Genomic DNA, 22,016 nt, shown 5'->3' on the forward strand with positions numbered 1-22,016 from the left:
GTGACAGCCATCAACCTCAGGAGGCGGCGGTGTTGAAAGATGAGAGACTGCGGATGGGGAGGAAACGAATAAATGGAGATGATAAAAAAAAAAAAGACGAATCAGAGAGAGAACTCAAATGTGAAAGGAGACAAAAAGAGAACAGAATACCAAATAAAAACCTAAAGTAGTAAGCTCTGTGAAAGCATTTGTTTTCCCACCTCAGTGTAAACTGCTCTGTGTTTGAATCCGTCTTCATGTAGACGCCGAACGCCACGATCTTGCCGAGCCGAACCGGGCTGGGTGGCACTAGAACTTCCACATTTCCATCTATTTGCAGTTTCTCTCCTTTGGCAGAAACTGGACCAACACTCATTTCTACAGAACCAGCTTTCAGCATGTCTTGAAGACCCCCATCCATAAGGGTGCTCCACTGTCCTCCGAGGCCCAAGCCGAGGCCTCCGAAAGGCCCGACGTTTGCACTCTGACCTCTCCACGGCTCATTGACGATGGAAGGACACTCCTGACCGGCCCCTTCCACTGGTATAATTGAGTAATAGATGTCCACTGATGGTAGAGCCACTTCAGGAGGTCTTTTTCTCACTTGCGGTGGTGCAAACCAAGCTGGGGGAATTTCCAGACGGACGACGCAGATGCCAGATGGTCCCACGAGTCGGCAACCTGCCGAGGGTGCTGCTTCGCTGGTGTCACGGATGGCCAAGGCTCTGACACATGGGAGGAGGGATGGAGGAGGCGGATCGGGCTCATCCCAACGCCGCCCAACCAAGTAAAACAATACCTGAGAAGAATACAGATACATGTCTTTGGACAGCTACAAGACATTGCACCATCAAAGACTATCAATCTTACTTACACTGTAACAGACAGTGTAAATTACTAATTATGACCTAACACCTTCAAATTCAAGGAACTTTATTTTTCCGTTAGGAAGTTCATTTGTGCCAGAGCATCAGTGCGTATATTTTACATATTATTCACCTACACAACAACATAACATACATAATAAACGCAAGCAACATACTATACACACAACATATCCAACATACCAGAGATAATAGATAAAAAGCCTGGTAAAAATTTAAGATTAAAAGAGTATATGTTATCCTTACAAAAGTGTGAGGTTCCAAATACATAAATCATTAAAAAGATTCTAAAGAGGTGGTAGTAAAATAAATAAAATGGCTCAGTCATTCATAAGTGTGATGGCTGTAGGCATGGAACTTGACATGGCTTTCTTGGCCTTAAAAATGAGTGACCTGTGTCTCTGACCTGAGGGGAGCAGACTACAGTGGCTGTGCAGTGTGTGAGTGGTGTCTGAGGCTATCTGTGTTCCTAAGTTTTGTGCTTCTGTTGTAGATGCTGATGAGTGGTTCTTGCTCGAGTCCAATTATTTTACTGCTCGTTATTGTGGTTTTGTTTAGATTGCGATGGATGGTGAGTCGGGACCCAAACCAGGCTGAGAGGTTGAAGGTAATGACTGATTCAATGAAACATTTGTAGAAAGCTGTTAGAACTGACTGGTGAACCTGAAGTTTGCGGAGTTTCCTTAGGAAAAAGAGGCGCTGTTGTCATTTGGAAAAGATGCTTTCACTGTTTGGTTGGAAGGTGAGCTTGTGATCAATGATTGTTCTGAGGTATTTGAATGACTCAACTCTCTTTAATGCCTGGTTGTTGACTGACAGAGTGGGGATGATTGGGGGTGGGGGTGGGATGATTGGGGGTGGGGGGGATCTCTGTGAAAGTCCACAACCAAATCCTTGTGGAAAAAAATGGCCTGCTGTACAGATTTTTGCATATTCACAAACAAGTGAATTCTTTAAAGCTGGATTTTTCAGAATATTTATTTTGTGCAAATAGTGGACCATAATCTGAAAAGCATTGGCTCATCTTGGTAAAGCCAAAGGGAATTGTCATCAAACTCTGCAGCTGCTTAATGCCAGAATTTATTGTTTTCATTTTCCAGCCCACAACTTCATATTGTTTTGTTTCATTCTCACTGTTATCCAGCTAAAGCAGACATTAGTTTAACAAAAATGGAGCATCTTGCTGCTAAAGAGATGTATATTTTCTCCCTTCAGGTATCTGAGGAAACCAAAATTGCCAGAGATTGATCACAGAATTACAGTAATATCAACAAGAAATACTAATGTGCTACCTTTCTGCTAGATGTGTAAATAAACAATTAAATATTTCTATATCAGCAGTACTGTCCACTGCTAGCCTAGTCGCGCTAGACCCATGTTCCGAAGACACAAGGGTCTAGGCACGCTCGACAGGGAGGGAGGCGGGCTAAAAGGTTGTCTATCAAATCATTCTACAGCAATTGGGTAGGTATACAACCAATCAGCGCAACGAATAGGCTGCTAGAGCGCCGGAAATCAGAGGATGCGGGAGTTCGGTGAAGCCTTATTTATTCAGTCAATGGGTGAAGCTCAAGTATATTACAGACATGTTAACAGAAAGATTATTCAGAGTCGGTGCTAATGGAGCTCAACGACTGTTGTCGTTTTTGTTGTCGACCCTGGCAGAGAATTAAATTTGTTGCCGTGGGTTGTCTAGCGCAGCTAGGCTAGTTGTTTCCGGTTGTTTCTGTCAGAATCGTCGCGCCTTTGTCGTCACTTAGTTACGCCCGCCTTCGGACTCTACACTTCATGGTGATTGGTCCGGCCAGTTTTAGGAGCATCCAACCTCAAGCCTTATGGAGGGTAACTAGACCCACCCTGGCAGAGAATTAAATTCGTTGCCGTGGGTTGTCTAGCGCAGCTAGGCTAGTCCACTGCTACAAGTGGCCAAAAATCATTTAGTGTAGGTTTTGCAGATAAAACCTTGTTTTTCCCTCTGCAACATCAATGCATTTATCCTTAAATAATACAATGGATTTCTTTTACAGTATCTAACAAGCTCCAAGTAATCAATAATGGCTTATAATGAAAGAATGCATGAGCAAATAGACATGTTTCCTATGGATTTGATCGTGCATTTTTGAATATGTGTATGAGTAAAAATACCAAACTAACACATGAAACCACCAGTACCTGTATCCAAGGCCTTGTTGACCCCACTTTGGGCACCACCACTTGACCTTTGACCTTCCAGTTCAGTGTCACCTGGTTGGTGGAGAGCATCACGTGGGGTGGTGGGCCTTGAAGCAGCTCCACTGGGATCGGCTGCTCAATGCTCATGTTTCCGTAGCTGCAGTTGATGCTCGGCAGGGACTGCGGGGCGGCGATTCCCGGTTCTAGCTGGTGGAGAAAGAAGGGCTCGGTCCGCGATGACAGGCTGCCATTTCGCATCACCTCCTGATTGGCTTCCCGGAGGAAGAAGGCGGAGTCGGCGCCACTTAGCTGGCATTGGACGGGGAGGTAGGTGGGGAGGGAGGAGGAGAAACGGGGCTGAGAGGAGTCCTGCATGCCACCTGGTCCACCGCCTACTGCTCCCGCTCCGCTGTCAGACACTGAATAAAGATAAAGGAGGAAAATAGGAAGTAAGGAAAAGGAGGAAACAGGCAGAAAAGAGAGGGAAAAGATTAGCTGCCTTATACCTGTAAAATACATCCTTTTCATGAAACACATCTAATAACTGTCTACAACTTGTAATTCTAACAGAGTTATTTTAACTTGACCCCCAAGCAGCTAATTTCTACTAAAATAAAGTCAACATTGTATAAATTGGATGCTTATTGACCTGTGAAGTGCATTTTTACTGCATATAGACACGGATATAAACGCATCCACACATCTATCAGCTTTCTCCACATAAATTTCCACGTTTTACAATCATCTGACACAAACGAACACTGCAGTGCACTGGGTTTCTCAACAGTTTCTCAACAAGGAGAAATGAGCATAAACACATTAGCTCACAATATATATACACAAGTGATAGACTCAGCATCAGGGGTTACATTAATGCATCATTTCCTTTTTTATCCCCGTTGGAAACGCGTTACACCAGCATATATCAGAAAAATGACATATTGCTCTTTGGCAGTTTATTTCCATATATTTACATTTCTTTTTTTTTTATTCATTGCACGGTGTATTTACCAGACATTTCACAAACACTGGGAGTTTGGAGCTGAGGATTACTGGGGTTTTGGAGTAGTATCTCATTTAGAAAGAGGACAAAAGGTTCCACTGACTGTGCTGCGTTGGGAGGGAGTTTTGCTTACTAACCTTTATCCTCCATCTGTTTAGCTTGTCAGCATTATATTATGCAAGGCACTGAACCACCCAACTTATGGTAACCTCCTTGAATGTGAATGTTCGCGAGATGTCGACATGTGCCACAGTTAATTATGTTGTGGTTTAGTGGAATTCAGGACAAGCTTGGTTCCTTTATCGCCAGGGTTTGGTTTTAAGTAACTGTAAAATCCAGCAAAATTTCAAATGTGTGCACTGCTCCACCAATGTTGTAACAGTTTTACTTATTTCACATTTAATTTTTAGAGATTTTGTTCTCTGTGCTTTTCTCTATGGTTTGTAGCGGGCGTGGCCTAGTTTAGGAAAGGTGGTTATCGCTGATTTACTCAACAATATGTCACGTTACAGAGAGAGACTTGATGATTTAAACCCAGGTTGACAAGGCTTTGAAACAGCCTAGCATTGCCCTGGTCCCTTATCATCTGTCTGTGTAGCCTCCTTAAACAGTACTATAATGTAGATATTATCCCTAAGTAGAGAAACAAGTTTCATATCTCACCAAAAACGGTCAGTAAAACTGCTGGGAAGCTGAGCTATGGCTAGTCTCCTGCTCTCCAATAGGCTGTTACAAACTATGCTTTTCTTGAGATTTGACATGTGCAGTGTACAGTGCTGATCTTTGTGTGAGAACAGCAGGAAAAAGATCTGAATATGTGTAAAATTAACACCCTACTTTAAAGTCTACTTCTGCAATAATGTCACAGACAATAAAATAATGCATTTTCCTATACAAAGAATAGACAGACTGATTTCCATTGAACCCCTGCTGACACAGAAAAAAAAAATAAAAATCACATACACATATAGCAGTAGGGTTCGTGTGGAAATGTGTATGCGTGTATTTTTGTGTCCTAGGGAAGCAGAGTGTGAAAATATAATGAGGGTGGGACAGCGTAGCGCTGTCTGGGGCAAGTCATACCGAGGCGACTACACAAAAAAAATAATAGCAGAGAAATAAAGTGATACCTCGGTGTAACATGAATAAGCAGGCTGGTTTGGTTATGGTGCGTGGGCACGTAGGGATAAGTTTAAAAGGAGAGAGACAAGCAGAGGGAAAAGAAGACTGCAAGAGAGCAATAGAATAAAGGAAAGGGGAGTGACGCAAAGGAAGAAGAAAACAAAAAAGTGAGATAAAGAGAGAGAGAAAGACGGGAGAATATCTGGAGAAAATGTGCTCGCAGAGGAAAGTGGCTGATTGGAGATGCTGGCATTTTTATGTTATAGAGGTTGACTGCATGCACTTGGCTACGAATAACTTGTATCCAAGAAGAACTTTTGAATCTATGAATATATTGCACTGCATCAAAAATGCTTTGGAAACCCAGATAGCTGCTCACAAGAAGAAAGTAAGAAAACAAAAAAAATACAAATTTCTTGTTTAAATTCATGCTGGTCCTGAAAACATTTCTATAAGAGTCTTCAGGAGAGTGGACAAAAGTATGTTACACTAAACCTGACATAGAGGTTAACATTATGAAGATTTATGCCGGCAGCATGAAGAGTCATGTTTTGGAGCTTCTCATCTTTGAAGTTTTAGAGTCCCCAGCCCCCCCCCCTTCCCAAAAAAACTGTTGCTTGAAATGCGGCCATCTGAATTTTCAAATGTAGCTTGAAGTAATCATGACAGATAGGTCAATTGGTTTGGACACAATAGCTTAAAAAGTAAGCTTCAGGTTTTCATTCCCCGTTCTTTCCTCATCAGTATGGGTGTCCTTGAGGTGCAAACGTCTACATGTGTGTTTGTGTGCGAGTGTCCACGGGAGTCTTATGAAGCATATGTCCCAGTCCCTTACAGGGACCTGGAACAGCTGACACACACACTCACACATGCAGAGCCTTGTCATGCAGGCAAAAGTTGACCCTTGGTTGGAGTCAATGACATAATAAAATATGAGAACCGTTTTTGTTTTTTTTCCCCAAAAAATGTTCCTAGCTTAGCTTAATTCTCAGTGACTTTTAAATAGATCAGCAGAGCACTTGTCACCATTGGTAGGGTTTTGTTTCTCAGAGTATTGGTTCTTTGCGATGTTTGTAAGATGTCATCATTTCAACATTTCTTGGGCAACATAAGCCAAAATCATTGAGTACACTATCAGTATATGAATGCTACTGTTAGGAGTTTTCAGTTAAGCGGCATTATGGTTAAAATAATATTTCCAGTCATATGAGACAGAGCGATCTCGACTCAATAGGTGGCGCTATGTTACAAGTCAGGGTTGGCCCTCTGTCATCCTCACACCGGTATTCCATTGGCTGCCATTAAAGCTGGCATGGTCCAGATTCCCTGGCATCATTACTTTGGCATCCATAAACCACAACAGGAGTCCACACCCGCTGTGTCCTGCTGCACAGTGCGTCTGTGTGTGTGTCTGCATGTGTGGGTTCATGAGCGCTCTAATGTGTCCACGCATGTGCACGCACGAATAAGTATGTTTACGTGTTTGGATGACGTGTTCAGAAGTGTACATGTGCATATATGCTTACTTGTGTATGCATAACTGAGGAGGTATGCTGTACATATATAGCTATGTGTGGGGGTTCTAAAGTGAGTGTGGAAAATTGGACAGGAATAAAGCCAGATGTACAGAGATTTGACAGGGCCCATCTGTGATCCTTCTTCCCCCTCCCAAAAAAAAAAAGCCCATCCTGCTCTACTTCCAAGTGCAGACACACACACACACAGCCAGTAATCAAAACACAGTGGAGCGTGTAGGACAGGAAGAAAGAGAAAAAGAAGAAAGCAGCAAGAGCAAAGCCAGATGGGTGCGAGTGAGGAGAAGAGATACTAAGATGTGATAATGGTATCAGTGCTGCTTGATATTGTGTTGGTTAAATATTGACTCCGATTTTTAGATTTAATTAGAGACAGGTACGCACTCACACACACACACAATTAGGGCTATCTTTCATATCAGCGTGGTGTGTGCATGTGTGTTTCGACAGAGAAAGCACTGGGTGTGTCTGCCACAGCAAATTACACAAACAGATGCAGAAACATGAACTAGAAAATAAACACGTTCACACACAAAAGATCCATATTTCAATTTATTCTTAGTTACTGTTTTCTGTTTCTTCTGCAGTTGGTCTATTGACGTGCTCCAAAGGTACAAAAATGCTTCAGAATCTTAATCCTGGTTTGCTTTCACACACCAACACACTACTTCTCTCTCAGGCTTCTGCGTTGTCTGGCCTAACTAGATTTTTTTTTTGTTCTAAACTGAGAAAGTTCTGCAAACTTCTAGTGGTGCTTTTCAGCAGAAAATATTTATTGAGTTCCTTGAATGTTGTTTTTAAAGGCAGGATAAAGTTCTCTGAAGAGATTCCATAAGTGTTCTTTAAACATTTTCCAAATGTTGCATTGGGAATGTCCTTCATTACATTGTGGGAACGTTTTACGTAAGAACGTTCTCAACAGCAACATCCCCCAAACATCCTATTGCAGACAAAATGTGACCTTTATTAGTATATCAAGTTTCAGGAACATGTTTTTTTTTAAACCAAATTATGTCTTCTGAATTCTCTATAACATTTACTACATGTTTCTTGAATGTTGTTTGGCATTTTCTATTTTCTTCTTCTTAGCCTACAGTATGAAGAAAAAAATATTTCCGCACTGCTTTTCGACACCTGTGAACTGTTGAAATACACAAAAATGTCCCAAAAACTCAGAAGCATTTGATGAAAATCATCAAACATGGTTTTGCTTTTGCTTCATTCAGCACAGACACAGCACTGGAAAGAAGAAAAAAAAAAATCCATCATGGGAGAATCTTCTGAAAAGAATGAAGTCCATTGATCACACAGATGGCACACGATCTGAGCGAGAGACGGGAAGAGATAGGAAGGGAGATGCAGACAGATACGGAGAGATAAATAGAGATGGTGTGAGTTATGGACGAAAGGAAGGAAAGTGGGGTGAGGAGGAGAGATAACGGTGAAAGAGGATGAGAGAGGGATGAGGTTTCTATTTCTGAGCAGCGCATTCATCACAAGCATAGAGTTTATTTTGGTGGTCTCTCTGTCTCTTGGTCTCTCAACAGATCTCTCACTTTGTCTGTCTTTGTACTATCCAATACAGTCTCTCTTCACTGGTGTTGGTGATTGTTGTTTTTTTTTTATGTTTAAAAAAATGTAATTTTACTGATCACGAGGAGTTCTTTTCAGTCACAAAATGTCTTATGTGGCTGTGGAGAAACTTTGTCACTATGACTGAGCTGCAGCTTGCAGATAAAATCAAAGTCTCAGTTGTGAACTGGGGATATAGCATGTTGAAAGACCCTTTCAAGGCCAAAAGGTTGAATAAAAACTCCCATTAGTGGCATTGTGGGAAATGTAGGATCCAGTTTTTTGGCCATTCAATCAACTTTGAAGTTTTTTCCATCGATGATATGCTTACCTTTCATCATTACATTTTCAGGTCATGCAGGTCATCTGTACTCATTTAAGATATATTAATATCATAAAGTACCTACGATTTAATGTAGATGACTACGACATGGGAAAATCTGGAACGACAGAAATTAGAAACTCTGTAAATGTTCTCAACTCGATCGTATTTACAGACATTTTACTTGAAAGTTGAGAAAATGCTCCTCTTGGTGTCAAAACGGACAAACAGATGCCCATTAATGCAACAAGGGCCGGAGAAGGTAAGCACAGCGCCTTCCAATATTATGAAATCTGGTGCAATAACCCTGCAAGAAACTGGCACCTCAAGAAAACTTGCAATGGATGTATTTGTTGGGACTGTGACAAAAAATGTGCCTAATATTTGTTATGTAGTTTGCCATAGGTTGTCATGCTCTCAAACACTGTCCCTGGAGATTTATTAGGAAAAAAATACATTTGTTTGGCCAGTTCCCTTCAAGAACAAGAGACTTTTCCTCTTTGAAGTTCTCTTGCTTCATGTGGTTTTAAAAAATACAACTCGTATCAAAGTGCTGACTTCTCAGACCTCTTTAAACTGCGACTAATGTTACTAATTGGAATTCATCCTAACATGACAGTTTGTGTTATTGTGATTAAGCTACCTCTCAGTTTGTCCTTGTCCATGAGGTGTTTACTGAATTTTATGTAGCCGTTGAAGAATAATTCCCAGTGTACTCCACACACACACACAAACACACCACTTGTTGATTGATGACCCTGTCACTGGGTCATTGCAGTCACATTTTCCCAGGTATAGTCTGACTAGCATCCCTCTCTTTTGCCACTAATACCCCCGACCTGCTTGGACCCAATATCCCCCCTTTCTCTTCCTATCTGTTGGCCTCTTTTTCTCAATTTCTTCCTCCATACCTTCCCATATTACCTTCTTCCCCTCAGTTTGTCTTTAGGCTCTCTGCTCCTCCCATTTGGTTTCTCTTCCGTCTGTGCTATTAGATTTTTTTCCCATAGATGTAATATAATGGGAAGACAAGGAGACATGCCACAGTTAATCACTTCATATAAATCATCCTCAATCACTTAGCATGTGCTTGTGACTCTTGAGTATAAGAGGGAAAGAGACAGATCCTGTCATCTGTGGTGGAAGTGTCACTTGCACTTTTAACCCCATTTCCCCAACAGTCTACTGGAGATCGGCGAGTTAACGAAGGAGCGAATTTACCTTTAAAAATAATTAATCATCAATGACAAAATGGCTTTTTCCAAGCTAAAATGAACAATACACTGCTCAGGTGTAGATGCTGTTACTCATATGATAAATTAGAGCACACACAGCGCATTTAGTTGCTCTAAAGGCCGTGATTATCGTGGTCTGTAAAGTTGCCAGTGGATATCGCCACCAGGGTGAAAGTGAAATATGCCTTTACCACCATTCTAACTTCTCCAACTTGAAATATTTTCCCCATTTCTCCAATTTTCTTATCACTTCCCCTCACTCTGTCAATCCAGGTTCTCCTTGAGGATAAGAAAAATTGAGGGCTGGATGGACGGACTTAAAGATCCAGAGAAGGAAGGATAAGATGGTGGGAGGAGGACTTTGGGAATGGTGGATGTGATTTTGTTTTTCGGCTGTCAGAGTTGCGTACATGTGCCGATGTGTGTCTGGGGGTCATCGCACTTGGTCTCCCCCGGCTGTGTGAGTTTGTGGTGGGAGATGCAGGGAAGTGTGAAGAGCAATTTCAAATGGTCACCCTACAACTGAGAGAGACAGAGACTGAGAGAAATAAAGGAAAGACCTCTCAGAAAGGAAGTCGAGCAGCACAGACGGAAATGGAAGAGCGGCGTGCAGCAAATGCTAAACTCACACGGGCTCACCCAACACGCACACACAAACCAGAGAACTGACTGTTGTGTTCTTAAATGAATCATCCGAGACATGTCCTGAAAGTGTTGTTAAGGTTTTTCATATTTTTTTGGGCCCAGGCGACTTGTCGCACACATGAATGGCCTTAACTTAATAGCATAACATTGCTATGTGATATTTTTTAAAAATAAATGGCACCAAACGGCTAAAATTGGGTTTTTCTGAATGTGTGCCATGCTCTGTAAATTGAAACATGGCCCACAACTTCAATTTTGTCCACTAATGCAAAGTTATCATCCAGAGGAGCGTTTCTTCTGTTGTATTTTCCTGAGCTAAGCTTCTCAATGTTTATTTAAAAAAAGAATTATAACATCGTACACAGTAAAGCAGAGAATCTCCATTTAGAGTTGCAGTCCACAAGTAAATTATCGTACTGCTACATAGCATCAAATCAAGACTGGGTGTTTAAAAATATTTTAATTTTTAAAGCTACATTCCATTGCCAATCAGGTGTCTATTTGTTTTTATTATTGTTTTTTTTACTGTTTATTTTTATCATTAAACTGGCCTAACATTGTATTCTACTTCACCATTTATTTACCTATTCATATATTTCTTTGACCTATTTGCTATTACTACTATCATTGTCATTTTTAGCCTTGTGCTTAAGATTTCAACATTATTTTTCTTTGTCTTCACTTGTTCTTTGCGGCAATTTATTATTTTATCTGATGTTGCACAAACTTATTTTGAAAATGCATGATTTTATTAATTTTGTTCAACAATGATGGGAAATTCTCACCTTTCACCATTAAATTTGATCAAAACAAGCAAAGAGATTACAATAAGAATGGTCACAAATTGAGAGTACAACATAATATTAAGATGGTTGGCACTTATTCACTAGGGCTGCAACTAACGACGCGTCGACGAGTCGTCTGAGCGCGATACGTCATCAAAAGCGGAAGTGAGCTCGCAATGCAACAGAAATCACCGTCCGACCGGAGCGCGGAACACGGACGGACGTCGGCGCTGCATCGTGCATGTATTATGTATGCACGATGCAGCGCGGACGTCCACGTTTAGATACAGCTGTATAGTAAGTGCTGATATCCATGTTTACGATATAACGCGGACATCCGCGCCGCATCATACATACATACATTTCTGTTGCATTGCACGCTCACTTCCGCTTTTGATGACGTGTCGTGCTCAGATGACTCGTCGACGCGTCGTTAGTTGCAGCCCTATTATTCACACAGGCATATTTGACACAGCTTTAACACAATCAGTTGTGTAGCCTTTCATTTCAATTGTTGTTCTGCTGTACAATCATTATAGGCTAAAAGTAAGCAAACACCTCATTTGTTCCACCTCAAACATGGCGCTCAATAAGAGTGATAAACAAATACAGTAGAAGTTCCTTCAAGTAAAACAGAGCTGTGAAGAAAAGCCTCTGTGTGTGTCGGGCCAGGATCTCCTGGCTGTGAATATGAGAAAGGGATAAATCCATTGGGCCTCAGTGCCATTCAATTCTATCCTTCAATGGTCCACAGCCAGTCAGCCAACTTGTAAAAGCTGCTTATAAAGGGGCTAAAGGACTTGCAGCCTCGACTGACTTAATGGACCAATAGAAACAAACTAACTGGGGAGAGCAGAGGATAAGAGAGGAGAGGAAAAGGAGGAAATGACGGGGGGAAATTCAGAGAAAAGAATAAGTCATCAACGTAGAGAAAGAGGAAGAAAAGGAAAGTCGAAGGGAGCAGATGCGGGAAAAATGAAGGATGGGAAAAGTGAAGGACGAGCTTGACAGGGAGAGAAAAGACAGGAGATGAGCTGGGGAGCTGAGGACAAGGAAGTGGAGGAGAGACGTAAGAGAAGATGAGTGGGGAGAGCAAATAAAGGAGGAGGACAGGACAAGACATAATGGAGATAAATGTAGAGAAGAGCAAAGCAAAGAAATGAAGAGAGGGAGTAAAAAGCTGAGGAGTACAAGAAGAATAATAAGTGAAGACAAAGCCAGGAAAGGAATGAAATATGTGATAGAGGAAGTGGAAAACAAACAACCTTAAATATATGTGTATTTCAAATTGGAAGTGATGAAAAGATGTGCGTGGCCGTGAGTGAATATTAATGTAACCATCATCATATGTGGCCCTGCAATGTCTGACCTTTCTGGTTAAAAGGAGCTGTGAGGAACATTTTGTCCAGACTAATAGGAGCTATTTTATACAGAATCTGTTGGACAAAAGAAATCCACACAGGTTCAGCTGCTGTGATACAAGTGTGTGCATTATTGGTGGAACACAAGAAGAGAGGAAAAAAAAGAATAAAGAGGAGAACAGAAACCACTAACTTGAATGAGAAGAGGAAGAAAAAGAAAAAAAGAGTGAGCTTGTTGATTACCTGAATTCAGATGAGTCAAACTTAGACATTTTGGCCACAAAATTCCAAATTTGTGACAAATAAATGATAGTAAATTTACCAGAAACCTCAAGTTTTGATAAATGGATACTGTAGCTTTGCATTTAAGGATAAAGGATTTTTACTCATCAAACGCAGCGATGAATATTCATTATGGGATGCTGGCTTCAGAGCGATGGCATGAATTCCACAACAATAGTAATGATTGGTAAAGATACTTCACAGAACCGACCTTAAAGGTACCCTGTAGAGCTTTTGAGCACTTGCTGCACTGTCGAGCAGTATTTGATGAGCAACCTGCAAACTGCAGAGAGGTTAAACACACATTCAGCTGATGAATGTTAAAAGTAGCACGTGTCAGTCAAAGAGGAGGAGATTAGTGCAAGCTATAAGCAAAGCCTGTTAAATATGATATAGACTGATTTAGAGAGTTTGCTTGGCCATGAAAATACACACAATGAAACGTAATTTAAAGTGAAAGCTTTGCAGCTTACCTTTAAAGATAAATATATCAGTATTGTTATATAATTTTACAGTGGAGAGCGTTCAGCATCGACCACCTAATTGGAATGTATTGATTTCCACTTGGACAAAATACCACCACTCCTTAGAGCTGTTATTATGAGGCTTTATTTAAAAGGTTGAGAATCACTTAGGGGGAACTATTATGCTCATTTCCAGGTTTATATTTTTGTTCGGGTATTCCACTAGAGTAGGTTTGCTTGATGCACAGTTAAAAGAATCCTTATTACCCTCATACTGCCTGTTATACAGTAGTTATACAGCAGTTGAGCTCCTGCCTGAAATAGGTAGCATAAGCTCTTAGCCAGCGCCCTCCCCTCGCTAAAAGCCCACTTTCTTCTGATTGGCCAGTTTGTGGAAGCCTGCAGAGGGGCAGTACCCAGTTTTTGCAAGCACCACCTTATTTTCTCAAGCTGTGGAGGTTCCAAGCCAACTGTAAAATTGCAAGGTAACTTAACTTGTTGTTCTTGAAATGGCAAAGTTCATTATTAAATGTTTGAGCCTGAATCTGATGAGGAAGATGAAAGTAGACGGCACAATCATCTGTGGCACATGATGTCAAATGTCTCTGGAAAATATTACATTCATTAACATAGAGGATACAGTGATTTGTGTTATTACCATTAAACCACCGTACTGAAGTTTTTGTGGTCACTGGCAGAGTGCATTTGCATTTTCGCCCTGGACTTCAAACTGAAGGACAAAGCAAGCGTTGCATTTTCACCTAACAATGTAGGGGGAGGCTACTTTCATGTCAAGGATCTTCTCTGATGATAAGAGGTGAGTCTGTGGCCCTGACCCAAAGACCAAACCACAATTTTCGCAGTGGAAGATTCCATAGTCTCCAAGACCACAAGACAGGCAAGAAGTGTACCAAAAGCATTTGCGTCGTTTTCTTGACATTCATGAGGTTGTGCACCGAGAATTCGTCCCCCAGCGTCGGACTGACATCCCCGACTTCTACTTTAATGAGCTGAGGCATCTGAAGGAGACCATGTGGTGCAAACAACCTGAATTGTGGCACAATCACATTTGAGCGCTCCAATTGAATAGTGCACCCGTGCGTAAACTGCCCACAAAAACACAACGGCCACTTCCAACCCGCCCTATTCACCCAGATTTGGCTTCCTGCAACATCTTCCTCTTCACCAACATAAAATTCAAGTTAGGGAGATCCTTGCACATCACAGATGATACTTGACATGCTTTCGGATTGGGAGTTTCAGGGGAACAAGAGAACTATTTTTAAGCAGATAGTGGCCAAACTTAAATCAGGTTTGGTTTTAGATTTTTTTGGCACAATCTCAGAACTTTTTGATCACACTTTGCATTGTAGTTTCCAGTCAGTAGTGATTACTGCTATACCTGCATGCCAGTCACAACTGAGAATTTTCCATAGGCATGGAATACACATGTATGAGCCATGAACTGTAACTGTGTACATACTCATGCCCTTTCATTCACACCTGTTTAGAATAACAGATCAGAATACCCTAATGACAGAACTAGACACTGTAGCTCAGTAGAAAACAATGCACAAAAATGCACATCTTCTTACCATTGCACAGACTGCCCTTGTAATCCCTCACTAATCTGTTTACAACTCTAATCTGGTTAGGCCAATCTGATTAATGTTCAACAGTTAATTACCGGAATCGAGTGTGAGTAATCTGATTGACGTGCTAATCAGAAGAGGATTATTACACAGTTGACAGTCATCTCGCTCTCTTTTCTCTCCCCCTGTTCTCTGTGTCTGTATCTGCATCCTTTTTTATCTCATTTCTTCTCAGTTTTCTGGCATCTTTTAGCTCAGTCTCTCTGTGACTCTATCTGCCTTCCTTTCTCTATCTGCACTCGTCTCTCTCTGTCTCACGTCACTCTGCTGTCATCAGTCTCTCATTCCTGTTTATCAGTCATTCTCTGTCTTCTAGCCATCGATCGCTACAGAAGCCACATGAGGACAAACTTAATTAAGTCTGACAAGAGCAGGTATTTTTATCGCCGCATCCAAAACACATCCACGCACGCACATGCAAGCGCACCAAAAACAACCACACCCATTCTCGCAGCCATGCAAACACATTTAAGCAGCCGTTTGTTTGATTTTTTTACATATGATTAATGAGCTTAGGGTGGAAACGAGGAGTTCTATATGTAAGTGTGTATGCGAAAGGAGGGTGTCAGGTCAAATCAACTCGACATGAAACACACAAACAAAAACCCCAATACACTCTCTGTCCTCCCATGTCACTAAACTGGACTTTCAATCAGCAGTAACCTTAACCTCAAAATAAACCAAATGTGATGGATTAAAATATTTCCTTCACCTTTCCATCTTTGTGAGATGATGCAGGCATACTTGCATGTGCATACTTCAGTCTTCATCATCATCTCCCCTAAGCTCATCTACCAAACCTACAGCTGTGTCAATGTGTGAGTTCTTTATGCAGAGGTGTGACCCGACATCTCACATTAGCCTGTCGCATGTTGTCACATGTTGATCAACCGTCTCTCCCACTCAGGACCTTTTTGTGTTGTCTAGTATTACATTTAAAAGCTAAGACTAATCTTTTTGTGCAAATACAGCTTTAGCACGTTGCATAGATTACATATTTCTTCTATTTTACTGTAACAAGCAGCAAATGGTTCTGAGGAAGGAGGCGACGTGGAAGTGGCAAAAACTGCAGTACCACAAATGGCCACTTGGGGCTGCCTCCAAAACCACATCCAACTTTGCACCATAAATAAACATGCTTACAGCCTGGTACAAAAAAAATAGCTTTGGTCTCTATAGATAATTTCTTCATTCCAGACAACTGTGCAGGGGGCGAATTTTTATATAACATTCCCATTAAAATTGTATTAATGCATATAGCTGTGCATCATTGAGGGTGTGGCTGCTTTGAGTAACAGGTGGATGCTGTCAGACAGACATCAGCATGGCTTGTCTTCGCTCCACTCACTTTCTATCGCATTTTTTGATTGGTGAGAAGATAGGCAGAGTTGGGCACTGCCAACATGGCAAACGCTGGAGCAACCACAGTGAGCTTCAAAGATGCTCTTTAGGAAAACTATGGGTGATGACACTGGGTGTTTGTCTACATATATATACATATATATTTTTTTTTTACATCGAAATGATAGTTATTTTAGAGGGGAAACGAAAATTTGAACTCACAGAAAACTTCAGTTTGGAATAAAGCAATGCATATCCAAATTACACACACATTCACAGTAAAAAAAAAATGCAATTTGAAGTGTTTTAAGATTAGCTTATGTTTTTAAGTATAATATTTGATGTTTTTTATTCAGAGTTGGTCCTGCTCTCTCTAGATTTCAATCAGTTATCAATGTTATTGGCAGAGACAACTTCACAATTAACATTTTACGCATTAAACTCTCCTGGGGATATAGTGAAGTGACATAAGTAGTGATAACTGTCTTTCTGTCCTTTTACCACAAGTCACCCTTATAGCGATTAACAGCGATATCAAATAAAACCATTAAAAACTTAGCACCAAGGTCACCCATTCAAGAATTACAGACAAATTATTTTTATGAGTACAGTCAAATTAGCGCATACTGTGTCCTCAGTGCCACCGTATGACTTTCAATCAGCCTCTCAGCCTTCTAATCAGGCATCCACTGACTTCGACCATTTCTGTTCCGTTCTCCTCCCCTTTTTGCTCACCTTCCCGTTTTCTTTCCCTATTTGTCTGTCAGGATTTCCCATAATAATACCATAAAGTCAAAACACCATAAAATGACCATCAGATTTAAATTCTGACATCAAACTTTTGATTATGAGACTGAACATTTCCAAGTATTACAGGGTCAGTAATGACAGACAGAATGAGAGATGTAAGGCACCACATCTTTGCTCTCACCAGTACATTTACGTGCGAAATTTGGCACTCGTTCCAAATGTTTGAGTGCTTGTATAACACAATAATGTTACATTTTTAAAATGTATTTAAGTCTGTGATTACATTCATTATGTCTCAGTCGAGCTTGAAGTCTCTACATTTTGTTTCCTTGTATACTGGAAGTAAAATGAAACCAAAGACAGCAACATATTAATATGCATCCATTCAGACAAAAAAATAAAATCTATAAATTACACAAAATCTGAAATAAATTAGTCAGTACATCCATAAGCAAGTAAACAAATCTCGGTCTCATTCATCCACACTGCAGCTAGACTTGTTAATAAAAAATATTGGATTTTTTTCCCACTGTTACGTTTGTAAAGACTGACTAATGAGTGACTATTCTGCTCTATTACAAGCTCTTGGCTCCGTTTCTGCTCTTAAGAACTGATGCATGTTCACATTGGGCTTTGTTAAGTGATTATAATGTGGCTTTGTGTTTCATTTACTGTTTTGCATGGCGTGTTCTTACTATAACCAGGCTGAAAAAAAAAAAGTAATTTCTCTCTCAGCATGAGGGGTTTTTATTTAATGAACACATACAAAAAAGAAGAAGCTTGTGAGCATGTAATTGGATGAAACATTAGGTGAGATCTGAAACAAACGACACGCTTTTAGTTATTATACAAGTTTCTGAGCCTATTTCGGTTTGTGATGTTAATCAACCATTGAGGATGGGAGCTAACACCCACCAGATGTTCGTGAGATGTGGCTGTAAATAAGTCTGCCTACTCAACTAGCGACTCTGGCAGACGGCCAGGCATCATTTAAAGGTGCTGTGTGTGGAGATGAAACCGTGTAAGTGGCTGGTTAAAGGCTGGGCTTGGCCAGCCGCTGTAGCCCGTAGGCAAAGACATGAGTTTTCATGCTGGAAACGTGATAAATGTAAAATAGAAACAGAAAGACAGAATGAAATGATAGAGGAATGAAGGAAGGCAGCGGCATTAGGTAAATATGATGAATGATGTTCGTCATCAAGTTTTGTCAGAGAGATGAGTTTCCCGCCAAATGCTTTGCAAAAACAGGAGCATCTGCTGCATATGAAAGATTAAAATAAAGGGAAAACAAAAGGTCTGCTTAAACTAATGAGGGAAATGGACTGCATGAAAAATAGACTTCTTTTAGTAGTGCACACCCACACTGCTTCAGTGGGACTCACCGTTTAACTGGCCTCTTTCTAAAGGTTAAACACAAGCAGTGTCCAGCCAGGACAGGAGAAAGGAGGGATGAAATGGCGCAAAAACTGGACTCTCCTTTATCTCCCCGTTTTGTTTTTTTCTTCTTCTTTTTTTGCCTATTGCTGCCTGTGTTGCTGTCCTTGGCTAACATCTGTTTCTCCACGACTCGATCTCCCATCTCTCACTTTGCTAAATCACCCAAATAGAAATGATTCGTGTTTAGAGTCATCCAAACATAAATTCTATTTTGGAAGCAGTTTGCAGTTTAAATCACAACATAGATCATTTTCAGTAGCATAAGCCGGTTCACACATTAACATAATCATTAATAATTAAAGACCCCTTCTGGTGAAAATCAGGTTTTTACCTTGTTAACATGTCCATATGCTGTTATGTTTCATTTGCTGGAAGATATATAATGAGCATAATAAACAGTCAGTGCCATAGCTGAGAATTTCCTCTTTGAAACTTCAGTGTAGCGGTGCCCTGAAAACATTCATTCACATTTTCAGGGTTTCATACAAACCTGAGGAACCAATCACGTCAACTTGTTGAGTGGGATTTTTCATCATTCTCCTTCAGAATCGGTTTCGAGTTTGAACGTATTGCTGAATTACTGCCATTGCCACTGTGTAGAACAGAGCAGTTTCACAGTGTTTGAGCAGAATCATAGGTGAGCTGATGTGCTGGAGCTACACCAAATGAGGGGGAATGAGTGGAGAAGGACGGGGATTTGTAAAGTATCCACCAGTGTAGAGTTCCATCTAAGCCTTTTAGAGGCATAAAGGGATTATATTCATTGAGAAAGCTTATGCATATGAAAAACTGACAGAAAGGAATGACTTTTTAGGGGTATAATCAATGACTGCTGAGGGACTTTTAAACAACAGCGTTTCACACCAACTGAGGACACTCTGTCATTGTCCTTGTCCCTCAGGCTGTGGCACACTGACACGTACTAATCAAATCACCAAGCAGTGCCAACCTTGGGAAGCATTTTTTCCCTCCGTCAACCTTCCTTCAACAAGGAGAAATTACTTTCCCCTTTTACTGAAGTATACTTATGGGCTTAGCCACAACATTAAAACCACTTGACCAATGCTGTGTAGGTGGGCTGCATTCCGTCAGAACAGCTTTAACACTTTGGGCACGGACATGGGACTACTAGGCAAGTCCTTTGTGAATGGCCCATGACATCTGGCACAATCATGCCAAGGCGTCCCAGCAGAACACTGCATAGTCATGACATGATCAATGGTATACGTGGTTTCATGAGTCTTATTGTTGTGGCAGATCAGTATATAAATACCACTTTTTAAAATCTAAAAGAAAAATTATGTTTTCTTCTTTTTTCAGTTTGGTAGTAATCTAATTTGACAGAAATTATTTGACAGTCTGTCGGTGGACTAGTTCATCCATCAAATACGCTGCTAGCTGTTGTCGCATCTCAATCATTTTGAGGGATTCATCCACAATCTTTTTCTCTCTCTCTCACACACACACATACACACACACACACAAACACACTCATTCATAAAGAAGTCATACCTATGCATAAATTCAGGACATCGTGGTCTGGAATACAAATCATAACCTCTGTTGCCTGTCACCGGCTGATACATAAGAAATAGATGCAGCCCTTGCCATCTCTTCCGAAAGTGGAGTCTGGAGCCAGTTTCACTACCTTCCGTGTTTTTTTTAACTCCTCAAGTCGGACCAATTTGGACTTACCTCTGTTCATCCAAACTAATATATTAGCAACGTTAGTACTTTTAAGAAAGCCAATTCAGTGATATAAAGCTTTTTTGTCTTTACTGAGGCAAGTAAACATAAACATTGAAGCATGATCAACAGTATGGGTTCTACTCAGACGTTTTAAAAGTAATCAACCTGCTAAGTAATGTTCATTTAATTAGCATCACTGAGAGCTGTGGCTGGATGCTACTTCAAGGGAGTCTTTATCCTGCACCTTGTTCTCTCCTGTATCCACTGTGCAGATATACATAAATAGCAGGCTCCCCATCGTGTGGCTCACCTTTCTGTAATTTAGCTCACTAACTTATTGTTGTTGGGGCACTTTGGTGCTGCTGACTGTGCAGTGTCAAGCCAGGAGGGACTCTTCACCCCCGTTGTTAAGATTGATTGTATGTTAGAAATTATTACATGCAATGTAGCAAACCAGTTGTAAGTAGGTGTAAAAACAAGACAACACAGATGAGGTAAAAGCCAAACCTAACTATGTGCAGGGGTAAAAATCATTTGATAGGTGCTGTAAGTAACTTTTTGCACCTTCAGTTGGTCTCATCTACTTGTGTGATTTGTTGCTGACATGCACGGTCCCGTTAGTGTCGCATAGAGATAGTTGAATCAGCTGCTGTAGTTTGCAAACCTTATTATTTCCTGTGTACACTACCATTCCAGACGTTCAGACGGGTAATATTGTTGTACCTTTTCTCCACCCCTCCCCTCCAATCTTTGTTGGCTCGGCATTAGAGTCATTAAATTTCATTATAGGGACAGTCAGTGCTTACACAGAGGTGTGTGCATGTGTGTGTGCTGGGGGGGTCAGAGTGAAGGATGGGGTGCCACTTGCACTTTACTGTAGTCAGCACACACACTTGCACACTCGCACATTTGCAGCAAAACGAAACAAGCTCACAGACGCACTCAGGCCTGCTGCATTGTTGCAAGGTTACAACAGTGTGGTAGTGTGTGTTTGAGCTACATCTATATCTTCTGACCTCATCACTGTCCAAATCATTAGGTAGTGTTGTACAGGCGATATTATTAATGACAGACATGTTCTGAAAAATGCTTCGGCTCCTGATTTGCAATCTTTATGTCACGGAGAGTGCTGTTAAGATTCTGTCTGCATATTGTAAAGGTTGTAAAAGTGAGATTACTACTGTTTCTTTTTCTTTTTTCTTCTTTGTTTAACCGGGTAAGATCAGTTGAGAGCAATTTCTCATTTACAGTGATGACCTGGCAAGAGACCCCAACAGGAAGAAAGATAACAAATAAGTGCGTATACAAAAAAAATTACACACAAGTACAGAGATTAAAAACACACTAAATTAATGCTAGAAATTCAGTGAAAATATTCAGCATGTGCAGGGGCTTGCTGCAGCTGCTGCTTAAAAATGTAAGGGGATAGAAGTGATGACAGTTTAAGAGATTTTTGGAGGGAATTCCAATCGATCGCTGCAGCAAAGCGAAAAGAATTCGCATGATAATGGTTCCTGGATGTCACTGAGCCCATTGCTGAGACTGACTGTATGCTGGTTATTGGGCGTTACTGGATGTCAGTGAGAGCATGACTACTATGTCAGAAAGCATCTACAAGTTAAAGTAATTCAGATCCGGAGGGCCTTCGTTGCCAAAAAACAACAATAAATGGTTGTAAGTAACAAAAATGGGCAAAAGCATTGTGGATTCAGTACCACCATGTATGAGCACCAGTGACATACATGTGACCTGTTGCATCTTTGCAAGTTTGCAGTCAAAATTAATT

The 22,016-nt window shown here is 40.8% G+C and overlaps 1 protein-coding gene across 1 annotated transcript in view; it reads right to left on the reverse strand.

The window, feature by feature from the left end:
• si:dkey-215k6.1 (transmembrane protein 132C) overlaps positions 1-22,016 on the reverse strand; it is a 297,116-nt gene that overhangs the window by 195,536 nt on the left and 79,564 nt on the right. The window contains exons 2-3 of the mRNA XM_022191477.2: positions 3,036-3,454; positions 201-778 (exon numbers count right to left, since the gene is read on the reverse strand). Coding sequence (XP_022047169.1) covers positions 201-778; positions 3,036-3,454 — 997 coding nt within the window. The remainder of the gene's footprint in view (positions 1-200; positions 779-3,035; positions 3,455-22,016) is intronic.

The sequence above is a fragment of the Acanthochromis polyacanthus genome, chromosome 7 (assembly GCF_021347895.1).
Source record: "Acanthochromis polyacanthus isolate Apoly-LR-REF ecotype Palm Island chromosome 7, KAUST_Apoly_ChrSc, whole genome shotgun sequence".
NCBI classification, from domain to species: Eukaryota; Metazoa; Chordata; class Actinopteri; family Pomacentridae; genus Acanthochromis; species Acanthochromis polyacanthus.